The 25106-nt window shown below is 34.9% G+C and overlaps 1 protein-coding gene across 1 annotated transcript in view; it reads left to right on the forward strand.

Annotated features, from left to right (window-relative positions):
• The window catches only part of LOC119639337 (nuclear factor of activated T-cells 5), a 96175-nt gene that overhangs the window by 70841 nt on the left and 228 nt on the right, over positions 1-25106 (forward strand). Inside the window, exons 4-5 of the mRNA XM_038036640.1 lie at positions 15902-16648; positions 22967-25101. Of these exons, the coding sequence (XP_037892568.1) occupies positions 15902-16648; positions 22967-25101 (2882 nt within the window). The remainder of the gene's footprint in view (positions 1-15901; positions 16649-22966; positions 25102-25106) is intronic.

Here is a 25106-nt window from a genome sequence, read left to right on the forward strand (position 1 = left end):
TCTCTCTCTCTCTCTCTCTCTCTCTCTCTCTCTCTCTCTCTCTCTCTTGCTCTTTCTCTCTACGCTCTCTCTCAAGTATTGTTCGCTCTTGTTCTGCATTAGGAGCAATATGAGGAGCGACATGGAATAATAAAAATGAACGGGGAAATGCTTAACAATTTCGAAATTATTTTCTAGTTGGTTGCTTGATTCATGTTTTTCTTACATATGCTGGCAATATACTAGAGCGGTTTTCTGACTTGTGGCCGGTTTCATTCATAAAAACCAATTCTCTACTCATCTCGTGCTTCAGTTGTGTTCGAACTTGCAAACGTGTCGGGTGAATATAAGAAAAACAAAAAAAAAGATACAAAAAAGCGCTAAATTGGATAATAGCTAACGTTCTTCCAATAAGCAAACAAGCACTGGTATCCTAAAGCTACAATTAATTGTCAAATAAGAAACGGTCTCTGCGGAGTATAATCAAAAACCAAAATCTAATACGATTTTAATAAATTAAATTTTATAATAGAATATACCCACGAATGTAACTCAAGCCAAATAATTTCGGATTTGGAAAATGTGAAAAAATTGCTATAAAATTGTGTTTGAAATACGGGATTATTTTTGTTTACTATTTTTCTTTTCTTGTAATTTCTTTCGGATCTTCATCCACTCATATAAACTTAGATATATATATATATATATATATATATATATTTACATATATATATATATACATGTATTTGTGCATGTATTATACAAAGATTGAGATTTTATGAATGAAAAAAGTTGTAAGGCTGGCTAAAAACCGTGTGAGTGACGTAGAATTGACGCATTGATGAAAAAAGAAATAATCAAAGCAAAATAAACATACAAAGAAACGCACACATATATTCACACATATACTTATTACTATAACCTATAAGTATATATGGATATGTAAAAGATAAGTTTTTAACTTATACGTATATTATCGATTTTTTTTTTTTTTTTTGCTTTCTGCCTCCTTCCTCGGACGCAACTGGGAATTAACAAACATTTCGTTTTTATCGCATATGTGAAAAAGTATAAAATTTTCCTTCTTATCGTTGTTATTGGTTGGAATAACAAAAAAAAAAAAAAGAAAACACGAAGAGTGCATAGAAAACATTAAAAACAAATTTATTTTTCATTTATACACTTCAAAGTACGAATAAATTGAGAAAAAGATTACGCATTGAAACAAAGTGAAAAGAGTGAGAGAAAATATAGAAAAACTTTTAATTTTAACACTAAACGAACATTTCGGTGAATTCTTCTGCACGTGCCATTTATATCCAGGTAGGTGTGAAATTCTTAATAGATTTATTTTTATTTGAAATTAATGCTGGCGAGCATATGAAATGCGTATAGAACTCAGTACGTATGTGTATGTTGTTATGTAATAAAAAACAAAAATTTATTGATGAAAACTCTTGAAAAATTGAAACAAAAAAAAAAGATCACAAAATTCTTTCAAAATTAAAAACCATAAATTAAAGCTTCCACCAAAATGTGTGATTGTGTTTCGGAATTCTAACAAAACTAGGAAGAGAGAATGTATAGCTTTTCGAAAATTTTTCTTATGACAATGTACCTCTTGCTTTGCTTATGTTAGCTAACATATGTATGCATATGTGCTTATGTTTTTAAGATTAGTAAAAAAGTATGCATAGCCACCAAATGGACGGCGAAACTATAAAATCCGATTCCTTTTCAAATACTTTCGAAAGTGCTGTTAACTTTTTCATTACCTGTGCCGACCAATCGGAGATGAGCCAGAGTTCGATCAACAAGAACCGTATTGAACCCTCTCTTCTTCTTCCTATTAGCAAACAGATATTAAAGACTAAATCCTGATAAGTCTTTGACATTCTACGGATATCAAAGAATCTTCCCTCTCTTTTTTTATATTCATACTTCTCAAGTTCTGAAAAGAAAAAGTGAAAAATTGAAAATATACCCTTGCGTCTACAAACCGCAAAGAGCTAGAGTACTGTGCTGGTAATAATCGAGAACAGCTCTCGGAAAGTTCAAAAAGTAGATGTGTTTCCCATAATGGGGATTAAATGAGTAGTTGTTCCCTCTGAGGATAGAAACCTTGAACAAGAAAAATTTTTTTTCTTTTACTGAAGACCACTTTGGACCGTGAATCGGTAGAAATCTCTTCACTCACTCGTTACCCTTCATACAGCTTACCGTGTTGAGAGATTTAGGAAACAAGGACTATTGTAATAATGTTTTTGAAGACAATAAAACCGACGTGACCTTCAAAACAAAAAAATGTTGCTTTTCAATAAGACATTTGCGCGATTTCCGTTGTTGTTTATAATTGGTCTGCACCAGAATGAGGTATATTTACGATATTCTTAAAGTGAAATGTAAGTTCTTAGATACTGGTGACCTTGAACTGATCTTTCTTGATTTTTTTTTTTTATTGACACATGTGTAATCTTGAAATCACCTTTTCAAAGACGTATTATGGCGGGCTTACAAAATCTACTCACTAGATGTTAGGAAAACTAATTTGCTCATAGAAGAAAGCCTGGCCTTTAGGAGAATAAGGTCAATATTACAACTGTGGCCATATTGTTCTCTACTACTATTCAGTGCTTGTTACGCCATTAAATTGCACCCTATGTAACCATTGAAGCGAATCTAAACCTGGGAAATTTCCTTCGGGAACTTTAATGAACAGGCTGAGCATGTCATCATCTTCCAGTGCGCAATTTTTTCTTATTCCTTTCAAAAGCCATATAAAAAATGACATTACAAAAAAACTGATCGGTTACTTTACCTAGCCAAAAATGTTGTTGTATTTTAAGAGATTTGGTTTTTATTTAAATTTTTTTTTTATAAAATAATTCTAATAGAAAATTGCGAGAGGAGAGGAAACTTGTATATCTAACCTAACCGGCTGTTGTAAATTTCATGAAAGTGTTCTTATGATGACATTCGCGAAAAATGCTTTAATGCGACTTAAAGCCTATTATGCGTTCAGTCATTTCCCATAATTTCGAAAGTAATTTATTATCGACAGGTGCTATAATAAAACATTTCACTAAACATCCTTTTTCTGGAGTTGTTCCGAGCAATACAAAAAAAAAAAAGAACAAAATAACAGAATTTATTGACGCAGACCCATAAAAACGCATTTAAGTGGCTGTCAAAACTATTTATGACAAAAATGCATAAATTATTTAAAAATTATTGCGAGATAATACAGTTTCTTAAATAAGTTTATTTTAATTAATGACGTGAAAATCATCATTAATCACCATAGCTGTTATTGTTGTTGTTATTTTCTGTATTCTCTCAGTTTTGCTCCCACTTTCAGAAAAATCTGTAACAATTAATAACTAGAAAAGTAATATAAGTGTTGTGTAAAAGTGTTAAAACATTTGTATCCATATGTAAATTGTTTTCAAAACTATTTATACTGACAATATCATGCTATTAATTTTAATAATTGGACATCGTCTGTCAGCCACCATCGAGCAGCTGCTTTTGGGATTAAAATTAAAACTCCAAGACCAATGGAAAAAAGCAAGAGATTTTATAAATCGTATTACTTCCTCATTCACTGCACGTCCATTTAATGGTTCCACTATAAGGTGTCTGATAAGGTCTGATAAGGCTTAATAGATAATAACAATTTTATTGTAAACTCAATCCCGATGTTAGCCAGAGCATGCGGAAGCGTCAGAATAAATAAATGCAAACTGACATGCGCGCGATGAATATTCCACAACACATATACAGTACATCTGTTCATATATTTGACTGTTAATATTTCATTTGTCGTTGTCAAGGGAAACTTGACTTCTAGCTACTTATGTTTGTTCCGATAAAACTGTCTGTTCAACTTCCATAGAAGGAATGGTTTTTGAAACCCGAAAAAATTGTGCCACGTGCTTCCTTAGAGGAAATATTCCAAGGCCCCAAGCACTGTTCGGAATCTCACTTTTTTTTCCTTTTGAATGAATGAAATAATCAAGAATGATGCAAGGCGATATTTGTGGGCACGGCAAAATGTCAAGTAGTCTAAAATTGAATTTTTTGAACAGGGAATAAATTAATGTACACATCGCACATTATCAAGAGAATTCTCCTAAATCCCACAAAAACCAATGTTTTTCAAATTGTTTCCTTTATCCTCAGTCATACAGATGAAAAGATTTCTTTTTTACACAGTTACACTTTTGTTTGCCACAGAGAATAGTTGCAGTGCTGCCTTTTTTTTGATATTTGTCAATAGGAAAAAGTTCTGTTACATACATAGTCTTTTTGTCATAACGTTTTGATCGCCAATAAGGAAGCTTTACACACCCTATAAAGAGTAGATATTCTTTATCAGCGCGAAATTCTGAATCGATATAGCCATGTATGTACCAAGTAAGATATGAAGTTCAAATTTGGTAGAAACCTTCCCAGTGCGGCAAATAAACGGCGATGGGTGTGCAAGATTCCACCTCAGACGAATCAATCTGTTTACTTGCTTAATACTAATACTTAATTAGATGCTTAATAACCGTCTCAAATTTTAGTTTTCTTTTTGCGCACTCCAAACAATATACGTAAAAATAATTTGTCACAAACGATGTAAAATTCATAGGGCATCGGTCTTCACTTTGTATCCCACGAAGTTTTTTCTTCTTGGCCAAACAGCAGGGAAAGAACGCTAATGTTTCGTCTTTTGTCTCTCTGCGTTTTTCTCTTAAATATAAATTAAGAACTTTGCTTTCAAATGTATGCATCCGCATGAGTAACCGTGCAGGTAAGAATGCCGACTATGAGGTCAGTGTTCGCGGGTTCCCATCTCATTGTGGTCGTAGCTATAGTGAGTTCTCAGCCGTTACGGGTATAACACTCCACTAGGCTGCGGCCACTATCTTCCTACTTCCTTCTTTCTATCTCTTTCCTCACTTCTTTCTGACCATCACCACGTTACGCCAGTATTTGCGATCCCCTGAGTGATTGGTCACATGAAATGTCACGAAATTTTAACACACTTCTTTTGTTGGTTGGTAATATCTACATATCATAGGGCTTCGTCAATAGTGATGGTGTCTGCACGTTATGCCAAAAATTTATTGATCCATACCTTAATTAAGCGCTGACTGCCCCAACAATTAAGTACGGCAATAGTGTCTATTGCTGAACTTTATATGTAACACCTACAAATAATACACACGAAGATGTAAGAGGTTCCGTGTTAACAGCCAGTGATAGACGCAAGTCAATCAGTCACTCAGCAGACCATAAACGTTACCTACAATCGCAATAGCGATAATAGCGACTACAATTCAAATACACAGATAAAAGCGTATTTATGACGGCAAATAAATTTTCAAAATTAAAGAAAAAAGATCTATGCATGCTATCCATATGTTAAGAAAGGGTTCTTGTACTTCATTATTTTGAATGGCAATAATATCCATTTCCATAACTGTGTAAAATATCTTGGTGTACGAATTGACCAAAGATTAAGAAGAAGATGGAGAACAAAAACGAGAAGACTCTATCAACTTATTTATTCATTCAGTCTCAAGTTAATCTAAGAAAGAAATGCTTTCTATGCAAGAGTATTCTCCAACCTATTTGGAATGGCGGCATACTGTCCCCAAATGAGGGGGATAGCCAGTAACACTTGTAGTGAAATACATTAAACATATCAATCTACAGTCCTCTGTCTTATTATTAGTGCTCGGCCGTATGAGCTGGGTTTTCCGTTCATCAATAACCAAGTTTAACGCATTTCGTCTCTCTTCAGACGGAGAAATCTCTTTGGAGGCGGAGTGATCAAGTAAATCCCTTGGCAATAACTCTTCTGGATAAATCCATAAAACTAATCAACTGTTGCGATACACCTTCGTACAGAAATGCATTTTTTCAAAGGTGTTAAAAAAAAGTTGAAAAATAAACCAAAAGATTATATGGCGTATTTTGCATTTTGTTCGCTATGGAAAGCCTAAAGTATTGAAAGTCACAATGAAAGGCTTTTGTTGAATATAAAAGGCAAAGCTTTTCGATAATATTTTATTTATTTATTACTACTTTTTAATTATATTGGTAAATATTGAAAATATATTACAAAGCATCGCCGCAAGATTAAGTCCAGTCAGAGTCAAGGAAAAATCAACACATTTGTCTGCATGGAGAACAACACAGAAATTTTTGTTAAAAAAGCCGCGAATGTGTGAAGGCGGAGAGAGTATCTCCACTTTCACTTGGCCACTAAGTAAGCTTTTATGGTAACGGCTTAGATTTCTACATAAGCACCTTAGATGATGCTAATTAATAAAATATAAAAATTTTTTTTTCAGTTTTTCAGCCTTTGCTTACTGACTGATCCGCTAATGACAAAATAGTCTGCAACAAAATATTAAATCTCATTGTGCCGCTGATAAATTAAGGAAAACAGCAGCAACATATTATCAGTAATTACACGCTTATTAATAATTCATGTTTTCTCTTGTTTTTCATTCGTTTTCTTTTTGACAAAACCATTTTTTTCGGTCTTAATCACTATAATTTAGGCCATTTGTTTGTCATATGGCATAACCATAAACACAAAATTCTGCTTTATTCTGTTTATTTTTTCACTAATGTTGTCTGACTTTATGATCCATGATGATTCAACAGATAGAAAATAATAGCAACAACGCACTTCTCAAGCATAGAACAAAACTTTTCAAAAAAACATACAAAAGATAAAAAATATATATATAAATATATTTGTTTTTTCTCTTTAGCCAAAAAGTATCAGACGATCATTTTTTATTAAGACGGTCAAAAGAGTTTATATAACGCAATAAAACTCGCATACATATATCATCAAATCAAATCAAAGAAACAACACACCGCCGTTATGTACGAGTTGTTAAGATAGACAGTGTGTCAACGTCAGTCACACCCCACTTGAGCTTAACAGCAGCAACAGCAAAAACTCAGTATTGTACAACCATCCACAGTGACAATCGCACACACACACACACACGTGCATACATTCGTACACAAAACACCATAAAAACTATTAAAATTAATGAAAGCATATTAAGTGAATTAGAAATAAAGAAAGAAAAATGGCAACAGTAGCAAAAAGAGCAAACAAAAATATGAGTTTTTTTTTTTTAAATTTTTTTCTTCTTCTTCTTGTAATAAATATCACGTAGTATTAGAATTAAAAAGGAAACGAAATTTAAGGTGAACTATAAAAGTATATCATTTTAGATCAAAGCAAAGGATAATCGCTTATAAAACCAAACATATCGCTCTTTGTAAGCTGCCCTACCCGTAAAACTCTGAAGAGGACATTGAAAAGAAGTGGTACTAAAAAAGTTGTGCTATTATTTTTGAGCAGCAGCAGGTTCCAACAGCAATATGCAGAATGACAAGAATGGTGATGGTACCAGTAGTAGTAGTTGGTAACGACATAGGTAGAAATAGCAACATTGCTACGGGTTTTAATAGGAGTAGTAGATGCTGTTGATAACGATGATGATAATACCAGAGATGAGCTCACTCTAAATAATACTTGTATACCAAATTAATGCTGCTAACAGGACTAGTGATAGCACCAGAGTAAAGAAAAAAAATGGCTGCGAAAATAATTGTTGTGATTGCATTAGTAGTACGAGTAGCGAAAACAGCAGCAGCAGCAGCAGCAGCAGTGATGAGTAAAATTAAAGTGCTAGCAATCGTTGAGATATTTGTAGCCACTGTCTTCAGAAAGATTTTATTTGTTTACTTAATTAATATAATCTATAGCATGTTAGGTGCAAATATTCAACACTTTTTCACTGACATTACTTCCTCTTTGCCTTATCAAGGAAAGTTGTCTCATCTAATTATATTTGTTATGAGCAGACAATACAGAGAAATCGTATAAATACATATACAACAGATTACGTAACAAATTCAAAAAATGAAAAGCAAACTAAAGACGCCCAGAATAAATGCGGGGAAATTGTATGCGAATGATAGCTAATTCAAGGGGTCAGTCAAAGTGTCCTAAAGTAAAAATGTCGAACTTTTTCCTCAAATTCTAAGGCGTTGTGGTTTTACTATGCCTGACTATGCCTGGCTATGATATGAAGAATTCAGATCAACAGGGTAAATGAAAATAAACTGCCATAAACGTAATGCCGCTTAATGATTAAGCACATAGCAGTTGACTAGAGACGTAATTGTGATAACAATCTATTACTAGTAAGAGCACCTCACCTGTACTGAATAATCAACTATTCAGTGGCAATTTAAAAGGCTTGCTAAAGATCTGTCTTAATGCGAACATTCATCATTAATTTCCACTAAGAGTATAAATCTTTCAAATATTGCGAAATGAATTATCTGATGCTTTTCAAATAATTATTTCAAGTTCATATTGTATACCTAACGAGACATTGTATATCTATGCGACTAGAACGACCATTGGATTCCCATCACTTTCCACAGTGATAAGTAGCGATAAAATCGCTCACTTTGTCCCTCTACACCTTTCAATATTTCGTTTCAATAAAATTGCAGCAGTTTTTAAGCACGAATGCAAGAGGCTTATCCCTTATACTCAAGTGAAATTTTACATATTTCATGAACAGGCGAAATGGCAAACTGAGCATGCTGACCGTAAAGGTAGATAGTGAAAATGAAACACCTTGACGGAAAGCAGCTACATTGCTTATTATTTTATTCCTTCATTTATTTTCATACATATGACTTGATTTATTTATGAAAAAAATAACAGTAATAAAAATATCAATCTCTTGTTGTAGTTACCATAACAACAAACTGAATATATAGCAAAATACAAATAAAAAAGATATAAGAAACTCGCAGACACCCCAGGGCGAATCTTGAATACCGTTCAGCTGAACCAAGTTTGCGATTAAGCTTCTGATCGTTTCCACTGGAGTACTGGAATAATAACTTACATAACAACATCACACACGCTTGTGCTGGTCTATTCCTATGGCTACACTTTCTTGTCGAAAATATTTTTGAATGTTGACGAAGAAGCATGAACTACGATTAGATAATCATGGTTTCTCGATAGAGTTCGAATCTTGAACATCTTGAATATCGAGGAAACATGTTACAAATGTAATAATGAAATAAATATATTTTTGCTTTGCCGTAGTGCACATAAAAAACACCTCATTAAGACGAGAAATGTTTTGATAATATCTGCATAGAGAGGCAAAAAGACAGAAAAAAGGCACTTAGCAGCTTTACATACAATACCTTTTTCTTTTTATAGAGTGTATATGGAGCCGTTAAGTAGTTTTAATAAAAACAATTATAATAAAATGATAGAGAGATATAGGAAAAGACGAAATAATGAAACGAATAAAAATAATAACAAAAACTGTATCAAATAAAACTTTATTCAATAAAGAAAAAATATTTCAATAACAAATTTGCGGTAATGAGCGCACATATGATAAAAACATTTGTACAGTTTCTGTTATTGACTTAAACGCCAGTGTGCAGCCTTTCGGAATATCGAATTAAATCATAAATTCGAAGAATTCGCGCAAGCCTTAAAATATATGATTCACAGACTTTTTCTGGTGCTATCTTCAGCACAAAAATCGTTAGTTGTGCGCACATTATTGTTAACGCTTACGCTTACTTAGCTTGTAAGCCTTGGAGCAGTGCTATAACATACCTGGTTTAGGCCTCACGAAACAACTTATAAATACCAAATTATTCGTTCTAAGCCAAGCGCGATTGACTTTTTATAAACAGTAACGGATTAGAAATAAAAATTTATGATTAATGTGTTTAATTGTTTAAAATTAATTTTATATAAATTAAAAAAACCGGTTGAAGAGCCTCATCTAAAATGCAAATCAGTGCAAAATGAAAGTGCTGAGCAGAGAATATATAGAGAAAAAGAGTATTTTTACAGTCACTAGCGAAACACATTGCTGCTTATCAGCGAGTAAATGAGTAAAGGAAGGTTCTTACACTGTCGTTATTATTATTATTTATTTTTTATTTTTTTTTTGTTTTTTCGCACTACGGTTACAGCCAAGTTTGGTTAAATCGCACGTAGGTTTAAGCCAGCGAGCGAACACCGACTTGCTAGTTACCTACCCCGCTATGCGGCGTCCGCTGAGAACGTAAATTCACATAGAATAAGCGAGGTAGCCCAAGCCTAAGGAGCGCGCAATCGATAACTATGTGCTACCCCGCGCTACAGCCCCGATCAAGTATGCTCAAGCCGCCTTTTCGTCTCCTTTTTTGTTGTTGTGACTAGTCATTCAGTCGATAGTTCCTATACGTACAACATCATATATGGTCAATGGGAGGTGCCCGCCGCCCAGTTATCCTTTCACCGACTGAGCGTCCCATATGACTAGCCGACCAAAGTAAACCCTACCGCATTGTGACTTGAACCCGCAAACAGCGGACTATGTCGCTGATCTAAAGCCTCAAAATTTCCAAGTTTCTTAGGGTGAAGGAAGAATGCGCTAATGTCATGTGTTAACTCGTGATGGTAACTATTCAAGATGGCTTGCCCCAAAGACGTTGTGCTTATTAAACGTTTTTCTTATTTCCACTTCAGCTGCTTTTAAAAGTCTTTGGTAAAAGAGACTTTTATTCACAAAAATTGAAAACTACGTAACGATCCGGAACAGGCTTGAAAGTAAATGTCAGCAGCAAACAAGAACATGTCTCGCTAAAAGAGAGCTGTAAGCACCTCACCTAGACTCATAATTCATAAAATCGATTGACTGCTAGTATGCGGTAGTGAAGATGTAATTTAGTGTGAAAAGACTCGTACTCAGATGCTAAACCGCTTGCTGAATAACAACTACGCTGCTATTATAACCACACGCTCATTTTCCTGTATATCTAACCACTTTGTTATCGAGAATAAAATCAATTTAAATTACAAAATATAAAAAGTCAATTAAGAACGTTAAGAGAAAAGAACGCACTGCCTCGATTTAATCTTTTTTATAGATAGATATCTTTGCGGCCGTATGTGAAGAGCAAAATATTTCTTAAAATGCTTCTCGCTATATAATGCATATTCAAATAAGAAGGATTCCGTAAGAAGTATTTGTAAATTCAGAAGAAAGATATGAAAGGTATTATAATGAGAGAAAGTCAAGTATGAAAAGTTTATTCTCTTGCTTGAACCCTTTCTGAACTTTCAAACACAATAATAAAGTTTATGGAAAAACGGAAAGATAAACGCCAAGTTATATCGTAGTTATCAAATCAAGAAAGAAATATTTTCTCTTCTTTTCTTTTCTCCATATGGTTAAAAGTTTCTATGTATGGAGAGATGTACATCAGGTGTACAAACAAATAATTAAGAATTTCTTCAGCATCGACAGCAAAATATCTTGACGTGTATGCCGTTCTCTCACACTGCCCTCTCAAGGAATTACTGCAGTTGAACGTATTTGCGATTGCCAATCGAAAAAGAATGTTTTTAAAAAGTAGGCGTTCGTAAAGGAGGATGTAGCGAATGTTAATTCACTCCGGAGATTAGACCACAGAGCGCTGTGATGTGGAACTAAATTGAAAAAAATGGAAAACTCAATCGTGAAAGGGATAGTCGACCTGAAAATAGAGGAACTCCGGTTTTAAGAAATTAGATGTGCAACAGTGGTTTGAGAGAGGAAAGCTCACAATTAGCGGCGACACTTTCTAACTAGGAAGCGAGAGCCCTCTACAAAGCGAGCATTTCCGTTGGTTGCCTCGAAATCGAAATTATTTTCGTTTTTATTACAAAATCTTCATTAATTATTTGTACACCTATGTATGTAAATATAATAAAACGAATCCAGAGACATTCAAATTTACATATTTACATGACTTCATAAGCTTATAAACTTATACATAAGTTTTTAGACTTTATTAAAACCACATATATACACAAACACACACACACACAAGCGCCCGCGCGAGCATACACAGATGCTATGTTCTAACATCACAATGCAGAATTTTATAGACAAGTTAATTCGGAAGAAAACAAGTTTTGTCTGCCAAGACATTCAAGCAAAATGAAGAAAAAAGAGGGAAAAAATTTTATTCTTACACCACCGCAATAATAAAGGAGTGTCAATTGCCTTTAAAACAACACAGCATCGTTGATAACGTTTTCTCAGTCACCCTCAAAGATCAGCGGTACACTTTCACGAACATGTTGTTTGCGGAATTGGCAAAGATTTTGAAAAACTTTTTGAAACCAATGTGAAATTTTTTTGCGAACGTATTTTCAAGCCCCAAAGTGAGATGGACTCAATGGCTTGCCGGATCGAATCATCGTTCCCTAAAGTGCCATTCTTTCCCAAGCCCATGTTTAGACTAAAATCGAAGTCATTGAAACTGTCACGAACAATAAAGTGCGGGCAGAAAATTGAGAGAGATGTTTTTCGCTACTGCAGTCTAAAGTCAAAAGTTTAAAGTCAAAAAAATAAGCTAAAGTGGACACATTCAGAGCTATACCTGCCATTAGTCTACAAAGAGAAGACTTATCGTTGAGCTATGCAACTGCCAGGACTTTCAATGCGGGGTCGAATCAGCTTAAGCGGTTTAAATTTGTTTCCATAATTTATATTAATATATACTAACACGTGTATACACCAGATGCGTGCCTTAAGCAAAAAAAGCTGCAAGTACCCAAAACGTTATCCATTAACGTGTAGTTTTCTGCATTTTCTTACTTTTTGAAAAAGAGAATGATAAGTAAAAAAACCCATCCATCCATCGTTCATTGTTTGATTATTATTTCTCGATATATGGATTTACATGGGCTTCTTTCGCCTTTCGTTCCCTGCTATCCTTCTTTAAATTGGATAAATTGTGTAAACTTGATTTTGTTTTTTTTTTTCTTTTTTTAATAAACTACCAGCATATATCAAGTAAAAGAAAAAGGAAACTTATGAATGAATTTTTTGTTGTTTTGACAGCTTACGTGTCATGTTTTTGTTCTTAAAATCTTTTTTTTTTCACTTTAGAACGTTAATGGTTTCTTTTGACGGAGATTTACATAAATTAATACTTTTATAGGCTTGTCGAACCGTTTTAGTTTTTATTTTTATATTTTTTTTTTTTCGCTTTGTTATGAATGAATATTTATTTAAGCAAATAATTATAAATTTTATAAATATTTGCATATAAATATTATTTATACATGTTTGCTGGATTTTATATTTTTTGATATAAGACGGATGCGTGTGAGTAAAAAATTCAAAAATGAATGTTCACATATTTGAAGATTTGAGATTTTCTTTCCTGTATACGCGTCTTCCATCCGAAAATTTCAAAAATATTTCAAACAATTTAAAAAAAAATTTAACAAAATACTTTTTTGAAGAAGTTTTGAGCGTAGTTATCACTTAACAATTTCTTTACTTAAAAGATTCCTACCGCACCTAAAAATACAAAGCATAAAACATTTATCAGCATTGTGAAGCCCCTTGAGGCATTTATAACGCTCCAGAGGAATACATCACCAATTCTTGATCTTTACCGCTGCCTAAGTCAAGAAAGGCACATTCGTTGAAAACTCGCAAAATTTGAATTACAGGGAAGGAGAAGGTAGACAATACGTGCTTATTACCATCCGATTTTATTAATTGATTAATCCGATCAAAAATTAAGATACCTAGGGCCTAGGTTTTTAAAGCACTTCAGCCGACATCCATATCATTTAAACCATGCAAGTCATACTCCAAATTTTGCTTGGAGACACTCGACCGCATTCAGCGAAAGCCTCAGATGGTCTTGTGCGCCGCAAACGCGTTCACTATTCTCGATAGCAAGCGTTCTGCAGAGATAAAAGAGATTTGTCCACCAGTTTACCCTTTTAACAGGATAGTAAGGCTTTCCCGCATCCACTCGTCCTGCAATTGCCTGTAAATAGCACGGCACATTACCACGGCTCGTCCTTCCTTAATCGCACTACGCACCTTTGGAACGATCTACTAGCAGGGTCGTTTTCCACCGTGCCTGATGTTTCCACATTTAAATCAAACGCACACAAACACCATTCTCTCCTTCCATCCCTCTCTGTTTACAACCCTTTCCGACCCCCATCGTACGCGTATAGCGAACATTCCTTGAATGGCTGCCCATATATAAAATGAAAGATAACTTGAAGAACAACAATGAACGGTCGAGTAAGACTCTGAAAACTTATGCTTTCATTCCTTATGGAAAATTTTTCGCACACGCTTAAGACATTTGATCTCATTCTAGCTTAGGTTTAAATGCCATATTTCCAAACAAACAATTCTAGTGAAATCGAAAGAAGAGATTATTTAGAATGACAATTAATTAAACGGTAGTAACGTTTAGCACTTAGTCGCTATCATTGAACGTACTTGAAGTGCTGTGAAGGAAATCAGAAATACAAAAAACAACATTCGAACACTTTCTTTAAAAGTGTACTGCGAAAGAGGGCATAATAAAAAACAAAGTCGAATTTAATATGGTCGAGTGTTGCGTTCGGGTTATTTTATTTTATTGAAAACTCACACTTTCTCATATTTTACGACCATTATGAGGGTAAAGAGTTGAATGACGATAATATAATGGAGACTAAGTGGCTAAGGGCATGGAATGAAGAGTCTATCGTGATATGTATGTATATGTGTATGCAAAAACATTTGAAGAGATCTTAAAGCTAAAGATAATAATGTCTTTTTGATATTTGTTATGCTTGCTTTAGCAGAGTGTTGGCGCAGTTAAGATATGAATTTTTTTTTTTTAATGGCGCAGACAAAGACCACAGGCTCGTGTCTAATAAACGTAGCGTAAAATTCATTAAAGCTTAAGCATAACATTAGCATTAAGGCATACTTACATACAGAGATGTGTGCACAGATGCACATATATCTGTGTAGACGACGTTTATGATTATGAATAAGTCAAAGACGATGATCATTGCGAAGCTGAGCTTCTTATGTCATCTATTTCTCTCTTTTTCATGAAAACTAGCAGCAAAGGTGAAACTAGATCCAACTCTCGTGAATTTGAATACATGTACATGCGAAGAGCGTACACATGCACATATATCTTTCTTAAATATGTAAAGAGGAAGAATTCAATTAATTGCTTAACAAATGTTTAGCATAAGCGTTAAAAATTATTTGCGAAATATTTCGTGTACAAATTTTAATGAGTGTTCATAAAAGTTTTAAAGACAAAAAAAGAATGTATATAAAATACATACATACATATATATATATATATATATATATATATATATAAGAAAATATAAAAATTAAATTTTCTCGAAAAAGATCGCTAAGTATACCAACACACATATTCCGTGTCAAATAAAAATTGTTCCCACCAGCCGACAAAAATATTTGTCGAAACATTATTCGATTTTCAATTGAACCACAACCAACGGCAACCGAAACACAAACTGTGTCAGTAGTGTATATTACTTTATGCTATGAGAACTGTGACTTGATAATTTTTTCTCGTTTACTGACCACCGACCGGTATCACCACCGTCACATCATCATGATCATCGTGCTCTTCATTATTATTAATGTGTTGTTTATCAATCGTGTGGTGTGTCTAGTTGAACTTTAAAAAAAAAAAAAAAGAAAAGAAAAAAGTTGGTAATAAAAAGAATTTTTTTCAAAATGTTTAATCGATTTTAATTTAATTGTTTACGATTCTCAATGACAGCTGTCACATTTAGTGCTCTTGTATGTGTGTGGGTGTACAATAGGTTTGTGATCTTTATGTTTAAATTGTCAGTTTACAAACACATGCACATAAGTTGTTCAATTTCAGAGTCGTGTTATGCAATATTTTTCTCCAAGCAAACCAATTAAACTAAATTGAAAATAAATAAATAAATAAAGAAAATAGTTTGTAATAAAATGCTTTTCCCATTATTATCTACTTTAAGGTGGCGTAGCCCCTGGAACCCCATCAGCGGCCATGATCATGGAAGGGCTTGAAACCCTGGTGGCGCCATCGCATCACACATTCCTGCTGACCGAATCGGCTGCAGCGGCGCACTTTAATGTTTTAAGTTTCGACACATGTCTATTTAAAACGACTGCACCTACAAGTCCCTCAACAGCGGTGACTTCGGCTGCTCCCTACCTCAGTAATCCCTCAAATTTTGGTGGCAGCCATTTAAGCTCTCAAACGTTGTTACATTACAATTTGTCTTCGAATCCGGCCGCTACGCTTTCATCTTCATCATCATCGGCGGGCGCCGCATCAAGTCCGAACGCCGCTTCTTCTTCAGCGAACAGTAGTAACTCCATTTTAAATTCTTTGCGGTCGCAAACGACGCGTTTGGGCAGCATTTCAGTGGCTGCTGAAACTCAACAACATTTGCAGAGTCCGCCTTTGCACGGTGCTGGCCCCTCAATAGCTAGTGCGGCCGTTAGCGTAAACAGCGGCGGGGGTAGCTCTTCAACTACTACCAGTGGTCGAAGTTCCGCTTCACATTTGAGCTTATTAAATACCACTCAACACAGTCCAATCGCAGGAGCCAGCGTATCTTCAGTAGCAGACAGTGTAGATATTAAACAAGCTCACATTGAAGCTCAATCCGGCGATCTGAACACACCAGTCACAACATCCAGCGACATCCCATCCTTTTTCGGTCCATCAACGGTTGTGGAACCGCCGCCTATAACAGGTGAGTTAAGAAAATAAAAAAAGTTAAAAAAATGAGAGATAGGATATGCAACTCCGAGGCTAAGGCCTCAATCGCTATCTTTCTTATCCCATCGATTCCTCTCGGACTCTCCCTGTGTCAATAATAAATATTTGTAATTTAATCTGCACGAAAACCAGAAGGCTGACGGGGCCTTAAATTCATTTTGGTATCACCATATTTATCACACTATTATAGTTGGAACCGGTTTTGTGTCTTTGCCTAATATGAAATTTATCCGATTTTACGAACAGAGGCGCTGTTCTGACCCAATCAAAAGGATAAATATCAGATCACTCAATGGCTCTCCGATCCGACACGTATACGCCAACACAGTTGACTGTCGAACGAGTTTTGAATAAGTCCAGCCTCCAAACGATACGTGTCCGAATTTCATGACATTGTGACAAATAGTTTACAAGCAACAACGTTACTTTTATAATCAACTCACGCTACTTTTATACTTTTCCAGAAAATGGAAGAATCTGAATTCCGTGTGTTGATTAAACATTGTTTTTGATGGATCGGAATCAGCGTTGGCTGAAAAGATGTTACGGCGATTCTTCTCTGTTAAAATAATAAATTTGTGAATGGTTTGTTAATTTTAAACAAAGTCGTACGGACTGAACGCGCTCGTTGTCAAAAATCGACGGTTGTTGCGGAAAAGAGAAAAGGTGCGCATAATCATTTTATAAGAATTTAAAGTGATGTTGTATTAAACGTTTGAAACCTAAAAGATATCAGGGCTCATGAGAAAGCTTTGTCGAAAAGTGATGCCGCGTTTGCTCACTTTTGACAGCAACGTGTTGATGATTAGAAGCACTTTCGGAGCTGTTCAGGCAAAGTAAAAGGATTTGGAAGGAACGTGAAATCATCACTGCACTCCAGAGCCAAATTGGCGGACAACAACCTGCGTAATCCGCCTCAAGCGATCAAAAAACTAGCTTCACCTAAAATACTATGAATTTTTTGTAACTAATCATCAGGATATCACGATCGGTAGAAATCATTTGCAAATCCTGTGTCTATCAACAGTCCTTCCATAATAGTTGTCAGGCCGGAGAGTTTTTGAGTAATGCGTTATCAGTAATTTGACATCAGAAAAGGTCGAATGTGTTATTAGTTAAATTTGTATTGTTGTAATTACTTTACGCTCATAATCGGCACAGCCATTGACAACTGTTTTCTATGTTAAACGTGTGAGATGTACCCAAATATGTATGTGCTTTATATACACAGGGAAACCGGTTCTGAAACATCCTTATATTGAATACTACATAAGGTTAATGCAATCTGTCCGATAAAATTGTTGCAATCCTAGCCTTCAGAAATATAAAATTATTAAAAGTAACGATTAACAAAAGTCTGTAAATACGGGTTAGAGATAGTGAAAATTTCTTTCGCCTGTGCACCTTACAACACTTGAGCAATTGATGGATGTCATGAGTATTCAATATAATAACGAAGCAAGTGGGACATTTGAGGCTTTCCTGTTTACTTTATTAACATTACATCCATTTTTGTTTCTTTCTTTCCATCAATAAGTGAAAACATTAATTATATAATTTTTTTTTTTTTTTTTTTTTTAATTTAACAGAAGAGAGAAGAAAATGAATAGAAAAGTTTTTTTTTTTATTTTTTATTTATTTATTTATTTTTTATTTTATTATCATATTATTTATAATGACAGGCATACTTATAGAAGCCAGGCAATAAAATTACATACGCAGATACTTAAAAATTACACGAGCCCATTTAAATGTCTGTCTTTCGGTCCGTATATGTCTTTGGCTCTTTGTCTCTCTCCGTCTATCTTAGCATACATACATATGTAATATAATTGCACTTGTTGGGATTATATTTACTTAAATAAACCATAAATGATAAAAAGCCATAAAATATGCAAAAAAGAACTGAAGGAAATCTCTATGAAGATAAGCATAACACGAAATTGCATTTTAAATTTTACGATGTGACTGTATGATGTTTGTTATGTGTATATGTGGAAACCCCTTCACTTATATAGCAATACTACTACCATCTACTACTCTGTAGCTGTCACCACTACATATATAGACAAATATATTAGAATTAATATCTACGACTAATGTAATGGAACTTGTGTCTTGTATATATTTAGTAATTTTATGGCAATATGCCGAATTTTTAATGAATTTTTCTTATACATACACACATATGTATATGTAATAAACATATGTATATGCGTGTAAATATTTGTCATGTAAATGATATATATTTTTCTTTTAAGAAATTATTTATTTAACTTATTATGTCTTATTGTTCTTGTAAGACTTACGCATTCATAAATTGGCCTCTGAGGGGAGCATTAAGTCATTTTCTGTTCTTCTTAAGACTTGCCGTCCTTCTCTTTATGCAATTCGTAAATTATAGCTTTTTGTCTGCCAAATTCTACGATTAAAAACTGATTTATCAATGTCACAATATAAACAATAAAAATACAATATGTATAAAATATTCAAATAGCAAAAAAAAAAGAAAACGAAATAATTTGAAACGAGAGCAAACCACTCTGACAAAGTCTTATAAAATAAATAAATAACGTTACCAAGCAAAACAAAAGCGTTTTTTTTTCTTCTTCTTCTTCTTCTTCTTCTTCTTCTCTTTTTCTTATTTGCTGAAAAGTTAATAAGTGCTAATAAGCTAGTGTGTATGTGTGCGTGGCTGTGTGTGTGTGTGTGTGTGTGTGCGTGCAATAAATTGCTTATAAAATATAAGAGTTTTTATATTTTTAGTGATTTTTCAGCATAAAATACGCGTTATATGAAAAATCAAAAAAATAAATTCACTGAACGTTATTTGAAAAATATATAAGAAATTTCGAAAATCAAAAAAAAAACACAAAACACACATGTACGAGGTAAATATAGCTTTAACAATAATTAGATATAATTATTAGCAGTTTAATTTAATTTAATTATACTTTACACACATTGTTGCAAATGTTTTTACGCGTCAGTCTGTGTGTTTCGTTCTCAAAATTTCGTCTTGTGATTCATCTTAAATTCAATTGGATTATAACTAAGAGATTAGAATGTTGGGGAAAAGTACTTTCCTTGCAGCGTTATCTCAAACACATCTCCCTTATGTTATAAACTAACTTCAGTAGACCAGAAAATTAAAGTTATCCGTCTCAATACTGGCGATATGCTTGGTAGTTCTTGCGCGCAAGTTGGTGCTGAAAATGGTCGAGAGGCACACCCAAGGTGCAGCATAAACTCAGAATCTCCGAGCTTTTTAGTTATTTTAGCTCATTAGTCATAAGTTACAATAGGGATACGATAAATATTTATCACCAACAGCCCGATATCAGCAAAGAGCCGATACGATCAGCCGCGTTCACTGGATATTTTAAGGTATGCGGCAATTTAGTTCTTCCGCTTTTCAATCTTTGTTAAGATAAGCGCGGTGGTTGTAAAACCGAATTGTGCACGTTATCTTTCTTAGGCGCTATAGTGTTACCTAATCGGGCTATCGTTATCGTGGCGATATAACTTGAAAGCGACCTATTGTGGGAAACGGCGCAAAGTTTTTCCCTTACCTAATCTAAAGTCTTTTTATTAATTTCTGATCACTTTTCGTTACCATTTCTCTTTTATTTTATCAAAAAAAAAAAAAAAAAAAAAACACACACACGTCAAGGGACTCAACTGTAATCGAACACAAGTTTCCTTTTTTTTTGTCGCGATGATACATCGCGATATCCGCCATAGGGTTGTTTGATATTGTGATACGTTCATGTTTTTTTTTGGATTATTTTTGTTTTTTTTTTTTTTTTTTCGTGTTCATTAATTCAATTACTTATCACAACTTGGAATAGAGAGTGAAACGTAATATTCAAACTGCAGCTGTATGATGCCGCATCAAAAGAATTGCTAATGGTGTAGTGGTGTTGTATAATTTGTTTAGTTAGTGTTGCGTTTGCTTAGTTTCAATATCATTAAATCATCATTTGTACGTCTATGTTTACGCCGTTGTTTATTTAAAGGAATTCTCATGTTAAATATTATTTAATTATCATGATTTTTTTTTTATGCTTGTGATACTATTTCTTCTACTTACTTGTTATTGTACTATGTGGTTGTACGATAAAACTTTACTTGAAACATTGACACTCTAAACGGAAATGTTTAATAAATGATTAATTAATTAATTATAGTTTGCATGTTTGATTGCTTTGTTGGTATAAATTAAAACAAAAAAAGGAACAACAATGAAAATTTACACTTAATTTTTGAAATTTAAAAACCGATGAGGTTAAGTCAGAAAAATAGCGAACCGAATTTACAAATAATTTGGGTTTGTAGGAAACATTAAAAACAAGTAATCGAAGTGATCGAAAACGTGGTCTGATTCGAACCATTTTCTATAGCGTTCGTTCGTGAGTCGCAACACGCCAATCGAATTTCATCAAAGTATGTCAAAAATTGCAGCGGGTACGTTGAACACAAGTGCATAAGGCAGATAGGGGGACGGACAAGCTTAAATCGATTCAGCAAGTTATTCTAAATCAGCCGGTCTAATAAGAGGAAGATCTATCTAAAGTTCTTGCATACACCCGCACAAACTTTCTATACCACAAATCCCTTCCCTTGTACCACATATGGTGTATGGGGTATAAATAAAATCCACAAGAACCGTCTCGCAGCTGCCGAATATAACTTCCTTGGAATTTATTGATGGACATATGGCCTATGGGTCACATAGTTTGTAATGTAATGAATATCATAACATGTAGTTAGTAATGAAACCGCATGTGCATAAGAGAATAGCTAACATAATCTCTGGTTAGCAGATGTTTAAAGCATTTCACACAACCTCCTACAGCCGAAATCCGTTGTCCGTCAAGTCACACGTTTGAAACGTTTTCGAAACGATTTTTATCATTGACTTTAATAACCACTTAAAACACGATTGATTAAGATTTTCGAAAAAGAAAAGCAAAAAGAAATATTGCAAATATTCCCATCGACTATATTTCGTATTAAATGTAAATTAACTGCAATTATTTTTTTTTTTTTTCTATATTCCTTATCATCATGCATAGCGAGTGTGCAGTATATTCATGTATGTTTGAGTTCTTGTATTGCATTCGTTCTCAGGCATTATGTAATTTGTAGACAATATATAATCCGCAATAATAACAATGAAAGCAAAGCAGAACAAAAAAACTTCGTGTGATAAAGTTGTGTTACGTTAACGTTGACATTGCCAATGACGGCTGGATGCAATGTGTCAATAAAACAAACAGCTAAACCTGAATGATGAGCCTATAAATAAAGTCATCATCAATAGTTGGAAGACCAGCAACAAACCGACAAATGACCATTAACATTGCAAATATTCTACGACTTTCTGCCCCTCGCAAAGAAGAAGAGGGAAAAAGTTGAGATTGATGTCATTTCACATTAACATCACGGTAACTCAATCACTTGACTGTAAGAACATCAACAATCCTGCTTAGTGCACTCGCGACTCTATTGAAGGTATCTGTGATTCTTTAGTTCTGAAAAACCAAAGAAAAAAAAAAAAAAAAAAAAAAAGAGGATGAAAAAAACTTTAAAAAAAGCAGATCTAAATAAGATCACAGCCAAACCGAGTCAACTATATTCAAAGACTTCGATTCGCTCGTATTTGAAATCAGTTTAACCGACACTTTATTGTTTATGTTCTCGATTTTTTGCCGCTAGCTTGCAACTTGAATGCTTCTGGTTTTACTGTTTGTTGCTGTTAATGTTTTTTCGTTTGTTTGGTTTGTTCATGTCTTGGGTTTTTGTTCTTGAGAACGTAATTGATCGTATGCTGTAAACGACCGACCTCCCGTGATGTGATTTCTTAAGAATTTAAAATTGTTGCTGTTTGCGAAGCCACCACCACCATAAGCACTATCAACTGTAGTTGCTGCAAGCAACTTGACGGTTTTTTGTCAAGCATTCTCTCCCGCTTTTTTTTTTTTAACTGATTTCACTTTTTTTTGCCTCATTGGCAGGCTGTCACTTTGGTGGCAAACTTCGCAGAATTTTTTTGTCACTTAACTCACAAAAGCACTTGATGTATTACTACGAATGGAGTCAGAAAAGTATGACGTTAAGAGAAAAGATCGAATCTTGTAGATTGACTAAAAGAAAAAATCGTTGCACCTTTTAATTAAAATTTTTTTTTTATTTCCTGAACTTTCAATTGTACTCAATTTTTTCTCTGTAAAATTTGTTTTAATTTTTACTGGGTTTTTTTTTTGTTTTTTTTTTTTTTATCTTCTAGGTTCTATTGAATCTGAAGATTTATCATTGGAACCGCAAACAGTGGCCGCCAGTCCGGTGTTGTGCAGTCCTTTGAAAGAGGAACGCAGTACTCCGCCCACTTTGGCCATTGTTAAGGAAGAGACAAGTAATAATAGTTGTACTATGTACCCCACCTCCACTACCACACCACAACAACAACAGCAACAACATCTAAGTCAAATTACAACCACCAGCAACACAACATTAGGAACAAATAATACAAATACAACAACACAGAGTCATACAACAACACATCATCACCATCATCAACAGCACCACAGTCAGCATGTTAGTGGACAACAATCACCAACACAACATCAGCATCACCAACAACAACAACAACAACAACAACAACAACAACAACACCATCACCATCATCAACAACAACACTACCAACAACAACAACAAGCGCATCAATTACAACAGCAACAAAACCAAATACAGTCAAGCAATCATTTACACCTGCAGCAACAACAACAACAACAACAGCAACACAATCATCATATACAACAACAACATTATCAACACCAGCAACAACAGCAACATGCGCACCACCATCATCACCACCACCATCATCACCAACATCATCATCATCAACAACAACAACAACAACACCAGCCATTACCTCATTTATCACACCATCAACATCAGCAACAACAACAACAACAACATCAACAGCATGCAAATAGTAGTAGTAGCGGTAAAATATCATATCGTGGCATTTTTACCACCACCACAGGTAACACCGCGATGAGCGGTATTAATTCATCTGGAATTGTACAACAACAACAGCAACAACAACAGCAACATCAACAACAACAACATACTCAATCCACGCAAATGCATTCACCCTCATTGAGTATAATGCCTGGTCAAATGTCGCCTCCATCGGCGGGCTTAGGCAACAGCTGGAACTTGCCGAGTCCCGACAAGACTCTCTTTCAACCCCCCATGTTTAGCCTGTTGGGTCCCGGGCCACAAAATGCCGTAGCCACTCAAGCTCATTATGCCGCACAACATCATGCAAGCAGCATTCCCACCTCTACACCTTCACCAAATTCAGCGCAACATATGCACACAGCATCGTCTGGGTCTGCCTACGATGACGGACGTCATGTTGAGCTGTTGGGATTGCAAATGGATTGTTCTCCTATTATTCTTAAGCAAGCGGCTCCACCTAGTTATACAAGCACGACCAGTTTTTCGACATTAGCCGATATGCAACAGTCTCAAACAGCGCATGATTTGCAGCAATATCGCCAACAAATGTCTGTGTCTACACCTAAATATCAATGGCTTGATTCTCCAGCTGAATATGGTAATACTACTCAGTCTACCACATTAGTATTACCAGGACCTTCTTCAACTTCGTCCAGCGCAGCTTTAGGTGGTGGAATCATACCTAAGCAAGAAGCTTATGCCGAACCTGCGCAAACGCCCACCCATCACATCCAAAGTACGGCAACGGCAGTGAGTGCAGGAGCCCAAAGCTCTTATACAGTAGTACAACTGGCTGAATATTCACCTTCCACTAGTAAGGGCCACGAAATATTGTCGCAAGTCTATCAACAGAGTGCAATGCCATTAAAGCTAGTCCCCGTCAAACCGCGCAAATATCCTAATCGGCCTAGTAAAACGCCTGTACACGAACGACCTTATGCTTGTCCTGTAGAAAATTGTGATCGTCGCTTTTCACGTTCCGATGAATTAACCCGCCATATACGCATACATACCGGCCAGAAACCATTCCAATGTCGCATTTGCATGCGCTCCTTCAGTCGCTCGGATCACTTAACCACCCACATACGCACGCATACTGGCGAAAAACCGTTCTCTTGCGATATATGCGGACGAAAATTCGCTCGATCTGATGAAAAGAAAAGACATGCTAAGGTTCATCTAAAACAACGCATCAAGAAAGAGTCCAAGCTTAGCCAACAGCAGCAGCAACAACAACAGCAACAACAGCAGGCTGCCGCAGCGGCCGCCGCTGCCCACCAACAACAGCAGCAACAACAGCAACACCAGCAACACCAGCAACACCATCATCATCAGCAGCAACAGCATCATCAACATATGCTTCACTCCTCTGACATTTCCATAGTAACATCAAGTGCTAC

This window comes from Glossina fuscipes, unplaced genomic scaffold (genome assembly GCF_014805625.2).
Source record: "Glossina fuscipes isolate IAEA_lab_2018 unplaced genomic scaffold, Yale_Gfus_2 112, whole genome shotgun sequence".
Lineage (NCBI taxonomy): Eukaryota > Metazoa > Arthropoda > Insecta > Diptera > Glossinidae > Glossina > Glossina fuscipes.